This window comes from Magnolia sinica, chromosome 3 (genome assembly GCF_029962835.1).
Source record: "Magnolia sinica isolate HGM2019 chromosome 3, MsV1, whole genome shotgun sequence".
In the NCBI taxonomy this organism is placed as follows: domain Eukaryota; kingdom Viridiplantae; phylum Streptophyta; class Magnoliopsida; order Magnoliales; family Magnoliaceae; genus Magnolia; species Magnolia sinica.
In genome coordinates this window covers 21,977,339-21,995,867 of record NC_080575.1, presented here as the reverse complement: position 1 = coordinate 21,995,867, position 18,529 = coordinate 21,977,339, and the positions used below count along the sequence as shown (strand labels likewise).

The 18,529-nt window shown below is 40.3% G+C and overlaps 1 protein-coding gene across 2 annotated transcripts in view; it reads right to left on the bottom strand.

Moving 5' to 3' along the window:
• Positions 1-18,529, bottom strand: part of LOC131239688 (uncharacterized) — an 86,746-nt gene that overhangs the window by 52,235 nt on the left and 15,982 nt on the right. For both annotated transcript variants that reach the window (XM_058237518.1, XM_058237519.1), the window contains exons 3-7: positions 12,258-12,320; positions 11,967-12,159; positions 11,727-11,831; positions 11,500-11,630; positions 10,698-11,280 (exon numbers count right to left, since the gene is read on the bottom strand). In XM_058237518.1, the coding sequence (XP_058093501.1) occupies positions 10,698-11,280; positions 11,500-11,630; positions 11,727-11,831; positions 11,967-12,159; positions 12,258-12,320 (1,075 nt within the window). The remainder of the gene's footprint in view (positions 1-10,697; positions 11,281-11,499; positions 11,631-11,726; positions 11,832-11,966; positions 12,160-12,257; positions 12,321-18,529) is intronic.

Sequence of the window (18,529 nt, the reverse complement as noted above, 5' to 3'; positions counted from 1 at the left end):
ACCCATGCGATGTGGGGCCTGTGCTATGAGATTAAGAGATTAATTCGCCATGCTCTAACAGTTCGACATTTTAAAGCAAGTGGTTAATTGTCATGCGGTAACGTCTCGGAAAAATCCGTATAAGGACCCGAGTACCACCTCAGGCAGAAATCACCCAGGACCAAAACCTTTAGAAATTAGGTTAATATTAGCAAGTGCTAAACTAGAGTACTTGTGAAATTAGCACTAATCACTTTAAATATGATCTGCAAGACCCAAACCGTGCAGTATCATTGACGCTACATTACCCTGAAATCTAGAATCCATCCCTAAACCCAATTGCTCTCGGGAGCACACCGAAACTCCGTATCGGACCTGGACCGCACTTCGAAAGTCCGATGACCGCAAAACTATACAGTTATGACCGCATTACTGGACTTGACAACCCCCTCGGAAATCAAGTCTTAATTGTGTCTAGAAATGCACAACTTGAGCCCGGAGCAAAGTGTGTGAGAAACGTGAATATCTTTAGAAATAAAATCCGAATTTAAGTAATCTGAGTCTTGTCGCTTGCGGGCCAAATATAAGGATTCAGACAGTCAGAATCTGACCCAAATACACCCTCGGATCAGGGGAAATGTCCCATACATGGCAATGTTCTTGAGGCCCTGATCGAGTGACCGTGACCGTTGAACTGAAACTGGTCCGCCACGGTCGATCTGCAAACCTGATCGGAGCGAAAACTCAGCCTGACCTAGATCCAATGTCAGGGAGCTTAAGTCCGACCACATGCAAAAGAGGGACCACCAGAAGTGCTCCGTTGGGCTGAAACAGTCGCTCTTTGGATATAACCTAAGTATACCTTGGCCCTTGGGCCATTTCCATTAGACCTGGGCTTATATAAGGGCCTTAAACCCTCTCTCTAATATTCCATACGAATTTTTAAACCCTACGGAAGAGAGAAAAGGAAAAGGAAAGAGAGAGAAAGTGAGACTGAGAATTGGAGATTCATCCTGGGAGTTGATCCCGTTGCTCCATGCACTTAGCCACCCTATCTGTATCGCTATACGAGCGATTCCAATCCCGTTCTTAGGTAAGAAAACCTAACCCTAACCTGTAATAGGGTTTCAAACATTGTAAGTAATGGAATAGCTAACCTATTTCATACTGTAGGTTGCCAATCCGCCGTTGACAAAGGCTAAGTGTCTAAAACGAATCCGTTACACGTTTACCGGTGTAAGGTGCGGACTATAAACGTATAAGTTATGGTTTTCAAGGCTTTCAATGTCGGTTAATGGTTTATTACTGATGTGGGTGCTATTTCACATGCCAAACGCGATGTTTATTTCGCGTTTCAGATATATATAAACTATATGGAGTTTAGTGTATTCCATGTATTTGTAGAAAGAATCGTAAACGTATGGAATTTGAAAGTGTGTTTGCCATGATTAATTGTTGTGTGTTTATACTAGTTGTATGTGTAACAACTCCTTGGCGAAAGGATTTGACCCAGTATATGTTATGCCAAACATACGTTGTGTATGTTAAAAAGGTGTAGTCTAAGTGTTCGTAAAAATGTCTGAATGAGCAAGTACTTGGCATTAGGTACTTTATATGAGTGTTGAGATAAGATTCTCAACTACCTTGACTATGTGTATGATTTCCTCCATGCAACTTATATTATATTGTCTGTTTTACTTATGAAATGCGCATGTGTGAAATCCTGTGTATGTTGTACTTCATAACATGCTCAAATGGTTGTAGGATTGGAATTATGTGTTTATTACTGCTTTGACTATTTCATACGAATACTTGTTGGAATTGGATATGTTTGGGACTACGATATAGTCCAGGCAATCGGTAACAGGCCCTGATTTGGTGGCTGAGGTTGTTTTCGCCCCACAGGACGTGTTCGATGAGTCCGAGCCATACTTCAGTTGTCGACAGTGGTTAGGCCACACGGAGTGCTCGTGCACTTCATGTCGGTCAATTCGATGTGCGCTCGTACCGGTCGAGCTCGTCAAGTAACCCGATTGACCCGATGTATGTTCACCATGTATGGACGCTACTGCTTGAATCTAAGGTACCAAACCCCTTTAACCTTGGTACCTCGATCCGCTAAGACTCATGAGCCGGGCATGGTGGTATGGGACACCGTGGTCGAGCTGTCGGCCTACGCTGGGGTGACGAGCCTCCCCGTAGTGTCCAGTGAGCAACACAGCCTCATGAGCCGAATACGGTGGTATGGGACACTGTATTCGAGCTGTCGGCCTACACTGATAAGGTGACAAGCCCTTTGTAGGGACCTCGAGCGTACTCTAAGACTGTGTAGAGGCGACGAGCCTTTCCGTAGCAACAAGAGTACAAACTAGGCTTACATTGATAAGGTGACGAGCCCTTTGTAGCGACCTAGAACCGTAACATCGTATGAGATTTACTAGGACTGACGACCCTAAAATGGATCATCGTTTGGGAATTGATATAAGGGAGGTACCTTAGCTTCCCAATCCTGCTGTATGAAAAGGACTAATAAGAACTTGGTAATCACGATCATGCACTGCACTGCATGTGCCGTTTGGCGTTGAGTAGAGAGCACGAGGAAGTGACTGACATGCGCGACCGTTAGATGAAGATCGCAGAGGGAGTGCAGGTGAGGGCATGCATCATTTATACATACCATTCTTGCATTAATCAGAGTACTTAGGGATGTTTGATTGTATTGTTTTATCATTACTGCTTGACTGAATTGAGAACATGTTAACCTTTGTTTTATTATTCCACTGAGTTGATCACTCACTCCCACGTTACGGGACGGTGTTTTAAACACCAACCAGACTCTGTCTTAGTTGCAGATGGAGACCTGACTGATGAGGCAGAGACGGACTTCGCAGACGATGAGGATGCTTTCTCGTATATACAGTATTCAGGCGGGTTTATATAAACCACTCTGATCGGTGGGGCTTCAGGGTCATACTTGTGGACAATCACATTTTTTTTTGGAAATTTGTATTTTGAAACAGTACTTGTAATTATTGACCTGGCAACGCATACATACTTTGGGGACCTATACTGGTTTATAAAGTTATACATATTCGTTTCAGTCTTCCGCTTGCGTACTACAATTGTCCCTGGATTATGTTTTGCTGTTTTGGCTTAATCTCATTCATGTTTTATGCACTAATACAGACAACATACAACCATCATTAAATATGTTGCATAAGTGATGTGTTGGAACTCGGGAGTTGGGTTTCTACTCGACCCCCGATTTTCAAGGCGTTACACCTGCATCACTTAGTCTGTATGTTGTCCCGGCCTTGTTGACACCAAAGAAAGACGAAAGTTGGCGAATGTGTGTGGACAGTCGTGCCATAAATAAAATACACCGTCAAGTATTGCTTCCCAATCCCATGACTTGATGATATGCTCGACATGTTGGAAGGGTCCAAAGTCTTTTCGAAGATCGACTTGAGAAGCAACTACCACCAAATATGGATCAGACCTAGGGATGAGTGGAAGATAGCATTCAAAACAAAGGGCAGGCTCTACGAATGGTTGGTTATGCCTTTCGGATTGACCAATGCTCCTCGCACCTTCATGCGAGTCATGACTCAGGTACTACGTCCCTTTATCGGTCGCTTCGTTCTTGTCTATTGTGATGATATACTTGTATATATCAAAGAGGCCTCCGAACACATTGATCACCTTCGACAAGTTATCAGATTTCTCACCAAAAAAAAAAACTCTACATTAACTTGAAAAAGTGTACTTTTATGAGTGCAATTGTGATATTTCTTGGCTTTGTGATCTCTTCCCATGGCGTAAAAGTTGACCAAAATAAAGTAAAAGCCATGTTGGATTGGCCTATTCCTACTAATGTGCACAAAGTGCGGAGTTTCTATGGGTTGGCTACCTTTTACAAGAGATTTATCAGAAATTTCAACACCATTATGGCACCGATTACTTTGTGTTTGAAGAAAGGGCAATTTGTGTGGACCAAGGCAGCTACTAAAGCTTTTTAATATATAAAAGCTAACATGACTGCAACCCCAGTTCTTCAACTACCGGATTTCAACAAAGTCTTCAAAGTAACTTGTGATGCTTCTCACGTCCGTATCGCAGGGGTACTTGGTCAAGATGAGCACCCGAGGGCATACTTTAGCGAAAAGTTGAATGACGCCAAGCAGAAGTACTCGACAAATGATGTGGAATTTATGCAGTGGTGCAGGCGTTGAGGCATTAGCGGCATTATCTCATCAGCAAAGAGTTCGTTCTCTACTTTGACCATGAAGCCCTCAAGTATATCAATTCCCAGAAGAAGTTAAAGCCATAGGCATGCCAAATGGAGTGCTTATCTCTAAGAAGTCACCTTTGTGTTGATACATAGGTCGGGAGTTGAGAACAAGGTAGTTGATGCATTGAGTAGACGAGCTCATTTGTTAACGACGATGTCTGTAGAAGTGATCGGCTTCGACCAAATGAAGCGTGATTATAGTGGGCCAGTGGCGATGATGATTTTGGGCAAATTTATGCAGATCTTCATAACGGGTTGCAAGCAAGTCACTTGAAGATCAGTGTGCACAATATGCATCTCTTCTTTAGAACTCGTTCGTGTATCTGGCACTTCTCTACAACAGTATGCAGTGCGGGAATTACATTTGGGTGGCCTTGGCGGTCATTTTGGGCGTGACAAAAAAAAAAATGCTCTCGTAGAAGATAGATTTTATTGGCCTTCGTTGAAGTGAGATGTGGCGAAATGGGTGCAGCAACGTCGAGCTTGCCAGCTTGCAAAAGGGCTGAAACAAAATACAGGTTTATACACACTGCTACCCGTACCACAAGAACCATGGAAAGACATCAGTATGGACTTCGTTTTGGGTTTGCCAAAGACTATACGAGGCAACGATTCGATCTTCATCATAGTAGACAGCTTTTCTAAAATGGGTCATTTTATTCCCTATTCTAAGACCTTGGAAGCCCTGAAGATAGCCACCTTCTTCTTCCGGGAGGTAGTTCACTTACAACATGTGCCGAAATCTATCATCTCCGATAGGGACGTGAAGTTTATGAGCTACTTCTGGAAAACGTTGTGGAAGGTTATGAGCAACAAGCTTAAGTTTTCAGTTGCATATCATTCTCAAACAGATGGTCAAAGAGAGGTAGTTAACCGAAGCTTGGGAAATCTACCACGATGCTTAGTTAGCGACCATATTTCGAGGTGGGACCAAGTTCTGTCGATGCCTGAATTTGCTTATAACAATTCAGTTAATCGGTCGACTAGACTATCACCATTTAAAGTGGTGTTGGGAATGAAGCCAAGACAACCCATTGATTTGATTGCCCTGCCCATAGATGCGCGACCGAGTGAGGAGCAAGGTATCTCGTATCAGTATCGGATGGCGTAACGGTGCCCTCCAATACCGATACGGATACGGGGGTGTAACGGCGATATGGGGGCGTATCGGCCAGTAACGGTGCAATTTTATTTTTTTTGCCAAAAAAAAATGAAAAAATATGGATTAAATCCGGAATATTCTAAGCATTCCAAATATGCATTCATTTATAAATTGGAACATGTTTATGGTGGTGTAACGGTCTACTCTTTGGTGAGAAGTTGTATCGGATTGTCTGATGAATTTATGAACTGGACAACCTGGATTTGACTGCAAAACTCATATAATTAATTTTCTAACAATCTACTATCAATGATAGATATATTAGAATGAATGTAATATGAAAATATCTTACATGTGTAATATATTCGAATTTAAAATAAATAAATAAAAAGCTGAAAATAGTGCGTAAATAGAAAAAAATTATTAAAAAATATAAAATGACAACAACAATCTGTAAAATAGACATTAACATATTCTATTATGATTAACACATCATATTCTACCATTAAAACAACAAAACATTCAATACAAAATGATTTTTCGAATTTTCAAAAAAAAAGAGGGCCGAAAATAGTGCGTAAATAGAAAAAATTATAAAAAAATATTAAATGACAACAACAATCTGTAAAATGCACATTAGTATCTTCTACTATGATTAACGCATCATATTCTACCATTAAAACAGCAAAATATTGAATAAAAAATTATTTTTCTAATTTAAAAAAAAAAGGGCCGAAAATAGTGCGTAAATAGAAAAAAATTATAAAAAATTATACAATGACAACAACAATCTGTAAAATGGACATTAACATGTTCTACTATGATTAACACATCATATTCTACCATTAAAACAGCAAAACATTCAATAAAAAATGATTTTTCAATTTTTTTTTTTTAAAAAGGCTGAAAATAGTGCGTAAATAGAAAAAATTATTAAAAAAAAATATAAAATGACAACAACAATATGTAAAATGGACATTAAAGGCCTGTTTGGCCGGGCGGATTGGAAGGGATTGGAAGGGATTAGAAGGGATCGGAAGGTAAATCTCGGGATTGGCCGGGCGTGCCAAACAGTCTCGGGATTCTGATCCCGGGATATAGCAATCCCATGGGATTGCCAGCAATCCACTGACATCACCATCATTACCTTAAAATCCATCCAATCCACCCTAATCCCATTCAATTTTGCCATGGACATGTTTGGTTCGACGGATTGGAAGGGATTGGAAGGTGCAATCCCGGGATTGGACGGGCGTGCCAAACAAACTAGGTGATCTAATCCCGGGATATAGCAATCCCCTGGATCTTGCACCAATCCACTGTTGCAGCCATCATTACCTTGAAAGTGATACCATCCACCCTAATACCATTCAATCCCTTCCAATCTGCCTGGCCAAACACGCCCTAATATCTTCTATTATGATTAACACATCATATTCTACCATTCAAACAGCAAAACATTGAATAAAAAATATAAATACCTATTTTTGAGGAATTTCTGGAAAATGGCCCACGGAGCTTCGAATCAAGAAAATCCTTGATATAAGTTGTTTTTATCAGTAATATCAAGCTAAGAGTGGTCGAAAATAGCAATAGAATGATTTAGGAAGAGTTTGGAAGAAATAAGTTTCAAAAAAAGTGAAAAAAACAGACCTTAGAAAGCAAAAAAAAAAAAAAAAAAGACTTTTTTTACCGTTACGAGGCAGTAACGACCGTTACGGCTACAGAATTGGGGGGTGCCCCGTTACGGCCCCGTATCACGTAACAACCACTACCGTTACCGATACGTATCGGCCGATACGGCCATATCGTAACGGATACAGGACACCCTGGTGAGGAGGCCGAAACGTTTGCCCGACATATGCGTGACATCCATGACAAAGTAAGAAGGAAGATGGCAATCAGTAATGAAAGATACAAGACATAAGCTGACTTGCATCGCCGCTAAGTGGAATTCAAGGAAGGTGACCAAGTGATGGTGCGACTCCGACCAGAAAGATTTCCTAAGGGGAAGTATCAAAGGCTTCACTCTAAGAGTGCAAGTCCTTTCAAAATATTGAAGAAAATCAGCGTTGATGCTTATGTTTTGGAGTTGTCAAAAGATTTGCACATCAGCTCTACATTCAATGTCAAGGACTTGACTATCTATCATGGCCAACATGAAGATGAAGAACGTGAAGAGCAAGCCATAAGGTTGCCCCAGCACATATTGTAAACGAAGAGATTGAAGACGTATGCAACAATCAATTGGTGTCTATTAAGGATGGGGGATATCACAAATTCCTTATTAAATGGAAGGGTAAATGATGTAGAACCTGTCACAGACACGTTCCTAGCATGGTTGAGCCAAAAGAAGATGGACCGTGAATTGACTATAACTTTTGATCCGGGTATCGTTACGGGGCGCACAACCTATCAATCTTTACTGAAATGGGCCATCCGAGGTGAACCGACCCACTTTGTGGGTCGCATTTGTCCGTTTCGTCAGAAAAGGCGTGCTTTCAGCTCAAAAACGAATTTTTAGAAAAATTTTACTATTTTTAGTAATTCCGATTTTTTTAATATTTTTTAGAGTTTTAGATTTTCTTTCCTTTTAGAAATAAATTTTAGTTATACTAGGACTCTTCTAGAGAAAGTTTATTTGCAATTTTTATTTTTAGAAATTAGGCCTTAGAAGAGTTTTATTAGAATTAGGATTTTTATTAGAGTTAGAATTTTGCTATTTTTGGTAATTACGAATTTTAGTTTATTTTTTTTTCTATATTAATGGTGTAAGGACACACATTATGGAATTATCAATTATTCATCAATCAATTTCGAATTTATTAGAATTTATTTCTATTTTCTGCTTTCTTTCCTCGTGGATTCGAGAAGTCTCTGTGAGGAGTCCAGAGAAGTTCCGTGGATTCGGAATAGTTATCCTCTTGAGGAAGACGGTGCTCGACCTCACGTCCTCCCCTGCGTCAGTAAACCAGTTTCTGATTGCACATGGATTACGACTTCTAATTTTCAACATCTTAATTTGGATTTGTACGAGAGGTACCAAGCTGCCAACTCGTCGGGGTCGAGTTTTTCCAAGCTGGGTAGAGATGATGAGGGCTTTAAAGTCTACAAACGTAGAACCAAGGCTGGGGTGGGGCGCATGAGTCTTCTCCAGGCTCCACAGGCCAGCCGGCCATTCGTCCAAGCCAACCAGATGGTGTGGTTGGGCCCCCTTGAGCCCAATAAGAGCACGTGCACTTTCTGTTAAGAAAAGTTGTTGCAGGGGAGTTCTTGTAAGAAATTATTGCAAGGGTATTTTTGTAATTTGTTTTTAAGTAAGTCAGCATGGGGGTCTTTATTTAGGGGTTTTCTTGGAGAAAAAGCAAACACATTGTAACTTGGTTTTGAAGAAAGAAAACTAAAGAGGTGCTAACTCCTCTTGGTGCCTACTCCAAGACAACCGTCGGTGCTGATTCCGGTGAAATCTATCGCTTCCTTACTCTTAATCTCCTATACTCTTCTTCTTCTTTCTAATCCTCACATCTCCTCCTTAGAACCTTTAAATCTCCGTTCTCTCTTTATTTTCTTTATTCTCGTTGCCCGTCTGCTATCATAATGTCTCATGAACAGCTTAGCATTTTACTGTTATTAATTTAATTTACATCCAGTGTCATTGATTTATCCTCTTACCTGAGAGAATTGTCCTGTAATTAGCAATAGAATAAGTCACAAGATCTTTAATTGGGACACCACGGTGGTCTCCCCCCAAAAATCCTTTTCGTTGTTAATGAATTTTAAATCCCTTCTTTTCATCCTCACACACTATCACTGACAACATCAAGCTCAAGGAAGACAGCATCCTAGACTCTGTTATATCTCAGGTTGCTCAGGATACAGACAATAGAAGGTACAAAAAAGCAATACGATTAGTGTCTGACGAAGAATGATGTATCGCCTTACAAGCTACAGTTTCTTTGTAGGTAAGTGCAAACAATAACTAGCCCAGCAAAAAGTATCCTTGCTCAATAAACTAGTCCATAGTGAAGCAAGGCACTATGGAATTTCATGAGAGTGCAGAGACTGAGAAGGATGCTGCCCATAGAATTCAAGATGGGTGGAAGAACTGGAGATGTGCCTCTGGAGTTTTATGTGATCACCATTTACCACCCCAACTGGAAGGGAAATTTATAGGATGGCTATAAGACCTGCCATGCTCTGTGGGACGGAATGTTGGGCAGTTACAGAACTACATGTCCATAGGATGTGTAGCTGAAAAATGAACGCACGCAAGGGAATTTAGGAGTAGCACCAACAGGTAACAAGATAAGGGAAAGTAGACGTAGATGGTTTGATCATGTGCAATGGGGACCAGGAACTGCGCAGGTTAGGAGTGATCGTACAAGTTGAAGGGTCTAAAAGGGCAAGGGGAATGCACAAAAGGATGTGGATGGAGGTAGTAAGAAAACACGAGATGACATACAGTCTAACTGAAGTTATAGCCCTTAGTAGAGTAGAATGGCAGAAAGTATTAATGTAGATGACCCCAATTAGTTGGGATAAGGCTTAGATGATGATGATGAGTGAAGCACAGCACTAATATCCTGAAATTCATAACACATTCGTACCAAATGAATAGCTCAAAATGTTAGCATGAAAAACCAATAGTTTACAAGGAAAAAGGTACTTGCAACTAAAAGTCTACAAGATTATAATGCCACATACAATAATACAGGCCATACTCCAAAAGTGAAATAGAAACCTACAAATAATCATCACAACTTACATGATAATATGAACACAAATGTTACATGATTTTTTCCTTTCTCTGTGCACGTGTTACACGATATCTGTTTTATCGAACAAAAAGAAGTCCAATAAAACAGATAACTTTAGCATGGTGGATGTTAATTACATCATTCACTCATCCTGGTACCAAAATGGACGCATAAATGACTTATAAGTTCCATAGATAATTAGGTGGAGTTGAAATGTTTTAGCAGCTGGTAAGGGATGGCAAAGCAAATGCTGATTTCCATCCACTCATTTGTCTCCTCAAAAAAAAAAAAAGTTTATGCACGAGAAAGCATATGGATAAATACAAACAAAACAGATAAGCCTGAATTTCCGATGTGCATCTTAAAATTGTGTTCAGAATCTCGTGAACCGAAGTAAACAATGGCAAATGAATAAGACTATTACCCATTGACACCAGGATTTCATTCTCCATTTACAACTTTTACAGAAGATACTGACAGCTAAAAGCTCAATTATTTATCCTCCTCCCCACATAAAGGTGCAACGGAAGGCAAAGAAAAAAAAGGAATAGTAATGTGTGACATGTACCTGTCCAAATGGCACATATGAAGGCAAATAAGGTACTCTGTGCCATTGTCTTGAATCCCTGTTTTTACTGCCACTTTTTCCTGCCATATTGCTGGCCTTTGTGTCATCACATGATCCATTATCTGTATCAGATAATGGAGTAAGAGATATGCCATCAGAACCCTCTTGGATTTCGAGAGATTGCGGCTCAGTTTCTACTTCATCAAGTGCTGTTGGCAGCCCAGAATCAGCCATCAATGATGTTTCTCCTGGGACATTTCTTCTCCCTCTAAATTTATCCAACTGCTTCCGAACACCCTCCAATGGCACAAGCCTGGAAAGTCTCCAGAAAGAGTTCTGAACTGGTCCCAACCCCAGTACAAGCTGTTCCTCATCATTTTCTTTAGGTTTTAGCATTCTTGATTGTTCAGATCCTTCTTCATCTTTCACCAAAGATGGACCCACAATTCCCACACGAGCTGAAGTTTGCAAAAGTTGAGCATTGTAGTGATGAAAATAAGCAGGAGACAAGATGCGGGGCACCAAGTCTTCCGGAATGCAGTACGTCTTGAAATAATGTTGCCATCCTTCTCTATGGACATAACTGGATCACAAATACAAACAAGAAAAGAGAAGGAAAATGTGAGGAAAAAAAAAAAAGAGGGAAACCATGAATTCTTGTGTTAAAAGTGTCGAGCACAAGTGCAGAAAACACCCACAAGAAGCTAAGGTCCTGACAGTTTTAGTTACACGTAAGCAGTTAACCTTGCTTTTTAAATAGAAAATACACAGGTAGTGAAGACAGCTCTAGCAAGAAACGTACTCTCTCAGAGCAGCATTTCCAACAGGTGGCTGGGAGAATGTGATACACTTGACCTGAACATTTTCATTTTCTTTTCGTGGAGAAGAAGATGCAATAACCCTCAAAATTGCAAGGGTAGCCAAAGCTGCTACCTGCAAAGTGAAGCAAGAGATCAGAATCAAGATAAAAAGAACAATCTGCAAGACTAAGTGCACCAAAGTGGAAGAAAGTAATCCATTCACACTTACCGCACCCCCAAGTGAGTGTCCACAAAGGACAAGCTTCCTGTTCTTTTTCTGTGCAAGCCTGTACAACTCCAATGCAGGTATCCCTTTAGCTCGAGCCAAGAATCCCTAAAGAAAAATTTTAGAAAAACAACGGATCAAAAACATTGTGCAAGCTTATGCCAAAAGCTAGGTCTTTGGATAGTAGGTTATATGATGCCTGATACACCAGAATAAATAGGAAAAAGATAAATCCATGCTCACCCGATGAGCAGCAGGTTTGGGTTTATTTTTCACTTGATCAGGTTTGGATTGAAGTGTCTTTCCAAGATTTTCTCGCTTCTTGTTTTGGCCAAGAACTTGATCGCCTTCAATGCCTTCATTCCCTTCAATGTCTTCAATGAAGTCCTCATGAAAGATGGCCCCTTGAAAAATGTTTGCATCGGCGATGACATCCCTACAGAAAAGGATATTGTATGTAGACAAGGCTCTATGAGAATTGGGAATTGAGAGTAGAAACTAAAGCAAAAGTAAGATTCATAATCATATGCTTACTTGTACTGCTTTGTTCCAATGAATGAAGCAAATAATGTATCCCCGGCTTCTGCTAATAAATACCTGTACCGAGGAGAAAAGATGTAGAAATAAGAAAACGTAGCAAGCTGTCATCATTACAGGACAACCAAATATGTCATTTCCAAAAGAAAATATTGAACCGACTACAGATATGTATTGATAATAAAACAGTACATGGTTGCTTGGTCAATATAATGTATAAGAAAAAGAATGACCAGACATGAACTATCATCTTTCCAAACAATACATCTTCTGCCATCATAAAAAAGGAAATGGTCAAGAAAAAGATAAAATTGATAGTTTCAATGAACAAACACGTCTAAGTAGGGAATGAGACACCGGCAGAAAACCAAGTGATAGCTAGGACTTTGAAATTGAACCATGTGGACATTGTTTTAAGTCACTAAACATTGTCTGAATTTTGAGACGTCATGGTTCCCTTGACTTTTTCAGATTTACATCCATGTTGTGTGCCCTATTATCAGGTCAGGTTACTTATTCTGCCAATTTCCACCTTCATGAATTTCCCAACATTGCAGGAATATGGGAGTGAATCTCAAACAACAAGTCCCCATTCTACCCGAAAAAACTGCTTAGTTTAATAGAAAAATCATCAACTTGAAGTCACAAGTGCCATCCTGTTTGAAATGCAGGTACCAAAGACTCTCTGTCCTGACTCTGTCATTTTATTTTATTTTTTGAAGACCAAAAATATTGTTGAGGGAGCCAAAGCAACCCAAAAAGAAAAGAAAAGAAAAACTATACAACACACCCCACAACAGCCAAAAAGGCCGAAGGACCCAAAACAAAACAAACAGAAGAAAAAAAAAAGAGAGAGAGAAAAGAAGAAGAACTATACAACTAAACCCACAACAGACACGGAAAAACAGAGAAGCTACACAACTCAAAGCACAAACCAAAACGAAACCCGAACCCAAACATAATAACTGAACTCAGAGCTGGAGGAGAGTTTATCCCAGGAGAGAAGAAACAATCGAGGTGTCACTGAGGGAAGAGGTCCCTTCCCAATCCTTGAGATCTCTGAGAAGATGACTAGACACCCGCATGGAGGAGGAGTTCCGAAAGCAGCAGGAGTTTTGCTCTTGCCAAAGATCCCAAAGAGAAGCCATCACTGCTAGGTGCCAAATGGTGGAGAAGTCGCCGCCAGATCTTCTCCCAAACCAAGCAAATAGCAAGCTGGAAATCAAGTTGGACATCACCCAGACATGCTGAAGCTTAAGCAGAACAGCAGACCAAACTTCATTGGTGAACATACAGTGGAAGAAAAGATGGTTGATCGACTTACTGCTGCTCTTGAAGAGAAGGTAGACATTAAGAAGGATCATACCACGCTGTTGCAGATCCAATGTTAAGATTCTTCCGCAAGCTAGGAGCCAAATGAAGGCAGCTACCTTAGGATGACTCCAACCTTCCAAAGGAGGGCAGGGAAGAGCACATCCAAAAGCTGAGAGGTGGCTCTGAAACAGGGGTATGAAGGATTTTGAACTATATGACAAAAGTCTAAAAATAGCAACAATGCCAAAACATTTATAGACTATTTAGGTTTCTTTGTATCTAGGTTTATAAAAGGGCTATGAAGTGGGACAAGTGTGGTTAGTTATGGTGATTATGAAATAAAATAAAATAAAATGAGGGATTTTCTTAGCATATCTTGCCGTTAAGTAAAAGAAGATGGGATATCGTGAATACTAGACTAGTTTGGTAGGTAGGCTTGGAATCATCCAAGCAATCCCTTATTTCATATTATTTTCCAGCTTGTGTTTGTTCTTGAAGAAGACCTGGAATCCGGATAGGTTGTGCACAGTCCAAATCCAAGATCTGCCGTATAGAAGCCCATTAATCTCAATTTCTGCAGCACTTGAAGAGATTTTCCGAAGGTTTGATCCAGACCTGGAATTTATAGATCCAAAGTCATTTCAAATTCCGTTTCAACAATTTGGTTGCATCATCAAGTGATTCATCTAGACTAAATTCAGTGGTGTCGTTGGATTCTGGGGTCCTTATATCCAATCAGACAGCCCCATTTGATCAAACATGTGATGGATCACCCCAAATATTTAACCCGATTATCCACATGCTCAATCAGATGGTGAGAGGAGCCAATAAGTCTGAAACAGATGAACATTGGACCCCACATGACCACACGTGTGGGAACCTTAAGTGAACAATAACCAGCTGTTAGTCATACAAGCTTGTCCCAAGGAAACTTCCAAAGTTGCCCCAGAACAAGGATTGATAGTAACCAACCCATACACAGGGTTAGTTCAGGAATTGAGTAATACTTTGATATTCGCAGAGGGTGATGGTTGATGCACAAGCACTAAGAAAATGTACATGACGCATACAGGAGTAACTCAAATTCTTCATCATCATCTAAGCCTTATACCAACTAGTAGGGGTCAGCTACATGAATTATGTTCCACCATTCCATCTTGAAATGTCGGATTGTCAGGGTTCGTGATAGAATTTGTGGCAGAAGTTTGATACCGGCTGCCAACCTGATGCAACCCTTCTTTATCTGGGCTTGGAACCGGTAGCGAGAATGCAGAACTCCCACTGGCCACTAGTGGAGTTACGTAAGTAACTCAAATTAAACCGTTCAAATCATGGGCCACCATTTAGTAGATCATAGCAAGAAGTTACACTGATTTAATTTTATAACTGAACAACTGATAGATATTTAATGGCCAGTTGAAATTTAAAAATAGTCGATGGTCCGAATTCAACAAGAAAATGTTTACCAAGGTTAAATTTTGCTCAATCAATCTGATTTTGAGGTGCTGAGTTATCCGTGGTTGGTCCCACAACTTTGATGATCTAATCTGAGTTAATCTATGCCACATGTACAATTTCTAAGTAATGTGAATCAACCACCATAGTCTGCAATAACATCAGATAGCTACTTGCCCATGCATATGACTTCCTTCTAATAGCGCGCGTGTGTGTGTGTCTAGATAGCCATCTCTAACCAGCAATACCCATTTATCTGTTATGGGTCGACCTATGAATCCTTGACCGCTACTATAAACAGGTCTGTCAAACCCTACTAAGGTAGCACAGGTTTGATGCCCAAGGATGGTGCCTTCTTCAGCAGCAATCTGGTTGCGTTGGTGTTCAGTGTACCATACTAAGGATAACAAGCCTGTGTTTTAGGACCTTAGGGCTCATGATTCTCATCCAAAGAGGTGAAAGGGGTGAACTATCATCTTTATATACTTTGCCAAACCGGTTCTTGTTCTGATACTTATAGGACATTTTTGAGCCGCTTCAGCTTGGAAAAGAATCTTAGACAGCCGAGATAATGATGTGATCTGGTTAAAGGTCCCATGAATCTTCTTTAACACAGACATTCAGAAAATCAATTAAATTGTTTTCAAACTTTTGGCGGAGCGAAGTGTACTGTGTGAATTTTGACTCACATCTGTTAGCAAGGACTGAAAATGAGTCCTTTAGGAGGTAGGTCAGGGTCGGTAGTTTTGGCTACTGGACTGCTACAAATCATTCCACAGTCTCTCTTCCATCACCTAATATTCCTTGCAGCCTTTTCTAAAATCTAAAGAGGTCCAATTCAGATCCAAGGATCTGAGTATGTCAGTTTGCAGTTTGCACAAACCTTGCCCAGCTTGCTTCTCTAATCAATGTGTTCATTCACCACAAGGATACCATCTAAGAATTTCTCCTTAATGGAAGTTCCACAAGAATGGGAGATGATACGGCTCTTCTTCTTCTTTTTTTCTTTTTCTTTTTTTTTTTTTCTTTTTTTGAAGATTAATGATATGGCTCGTTGTCACCCTAAATCTAAACAAGAGAACCCTAGGAAAAAAGTTATACATACTCCCACCAAGCTTATTGGCTTAAAAGTCCTCGATTTTTTGTGCCTCTTCAATCTTTGGAGTGAGAGTGATGAAGGTAGCATTTAGCCTGGGAAGGAGTGAGTTCTTGAAACACATAACATCCTCCTTACCGACCTCCCGGCAGTCTTGGAAAATCACCATAGTGAAACAGCAGGGTTCCAACACTTTTCTCCTATAAATATCCCAAACCACTTTCTGAATCTCTTCCTTCAAAAATTCCTTTTCCTGTCAGTCTGTCATTTTCACGGGCAGATGCTTAATGGTAAGGACATCAAACGTCTGTCTATGAAACACCTCCCTAGTGAAGAGCTTGATGTAGAAATCGATTATTTCCTACGTTAACCGAAGTCGGGTGGTCTACCAAACTGCCATGGGGCCAGTTTGGTCAGTGGAATTGGATGGTATTGAATTGTATTAGATGGGATTAACATCATTATTTCACAATGATTGCATGTCTGGAAATACCATGGTATTGCAGCCATCCAATCCCATGTTTGAGATAAAATTTTTGCCACGGAAAACACCGGATTAAGCTAAATCATGTTTGGTGGACCATGGAATTGTAATCAAGGGACCAAATTCACAACAGATGTCGTTCACTTGTACACATATATAACTAGAATGTCATGTGTAAATGGTGTATGTGGATGGATGGCATGGACAAACGCATGCATCAATGTGGGGCCCACATGTGTAGTAGATTTCAAAATCCATGGAATTCATGGATGGGATCAAATGCAATTCCATGGGACTAAATGCAATTCCATTCCACCTAATCCCACCCTTTCCATCCTCTCCAAATGTTGGATGGAATTGCACGGGACCAAATGCAATTACATCCCACCTAATCCCATAAAATACCATGCACCAAACACCCCCTTGATTTAGCAACTTGTGCATGTGATTTGGTCCAAGTTGCCAGTTTGCAATATTGTGGAACAAAGTGTTTTTGTTCCCCTCTAGTCATGTGGGTGTAACTGCTGATATCTTCCTCTGGTAAGGACATCAGGCATCAGTCTCTGCAATACCTATTCATTATGAAGCTTGGTCTAGAAATCATCTCCTTTTTGAGTTGGATCATCTACCAACCTATCTTGGATAAGCAATGTGATTCAATATAAGTCACCAGTTTGTGATCTTGTCGAGCAAAGACTTGGTTTTGTCCCCAACCATTAGCCACATGACCCTCAATTCTGCCACCAAGCCACTTCTTCCCTACTTTGTGTTTGCTGTTGTTTTCTGCACGAGGTGCGCAGGCATGCTAGAATTGAAATCGCGGCTTCAATTCAAACCGAACAACAATGACCCCAAGCGCCAAGATAGGCAGACACACAGTGTATGACTAAAATCTAAGGAGATCGGTCGCTTATTCAGCCACTCGCTCAATGTGTAGAATCGGATCATGCGATATTCAAAGGGTGGGGTTCGTCCCCTAATGATGGGTTGCACCTTTACCTTCCGTATGAATGGATTTTTTCGAGACAAACAAATGGAATGGGGAGAAGGGATTCTTACAATCGGTCGCGAAGGACAGTTGCGAAACACCTTTCCGGCAGATGAACTAAATCCAATGCGGGGGCTTAGACTCGAATTACGGCTAAAGATTACCGGCTACTCGGTTATTGCTACGAGTTACACTACAGAATGTAAAACAGCAAGCTTGGAAAGTAAATATTACACTATGAAATGTAATTCGCTTAACAAGGGAAGTAAAGATTACACCATGGAATGTAAATTGACGGGATAATTGAGAGGATAATTTGAAAGATAGATTCGGTTTGTTTGGGTTGGTATGAGACGATCTTCCTTGCTGCTTTGCTTTGCTATTTATATCTTTAATCTGATCATCTGGTTCCTTCTCACATTTCGACAGTTTCCATAACCGTTCTCCATTACTGCTTTCTAAATGCTTCCCACGTTCTGGTTGTGACTAGTTCTTCTCTTGACACAGGTCCTGTAACCATTCATGCACGATAGCTTCTTCATCGGCCGCTCAAGCAGCACACGGCATCACCTGATACGTTCTAGTTACGCTTATCGAGAAATATCTCTATACGTATCTACAGATCTTCAAATACACCATGTGTATGCATACAGATCACACATAACTCCTGATTGGTTGTTGTAGGCAGTGTTCGAATTATCTCCGATATTATCAAAATATCTCCAATATTATCGATAACGCTGGTAGTATCGGAAATTCTAAGTATTAGCAATGTATAGCTAAGTATCACCAAATTATTAGCAATGTATAGCTAAGTATTGCCAACGTATCAATATTGCTAATGTAATCACCAATATTTTCAACTATGTAAATTCTAGGTGTCACTTGTATTGCCAATGCATCAATATCGCCAATATTTTTGACTACGTAAA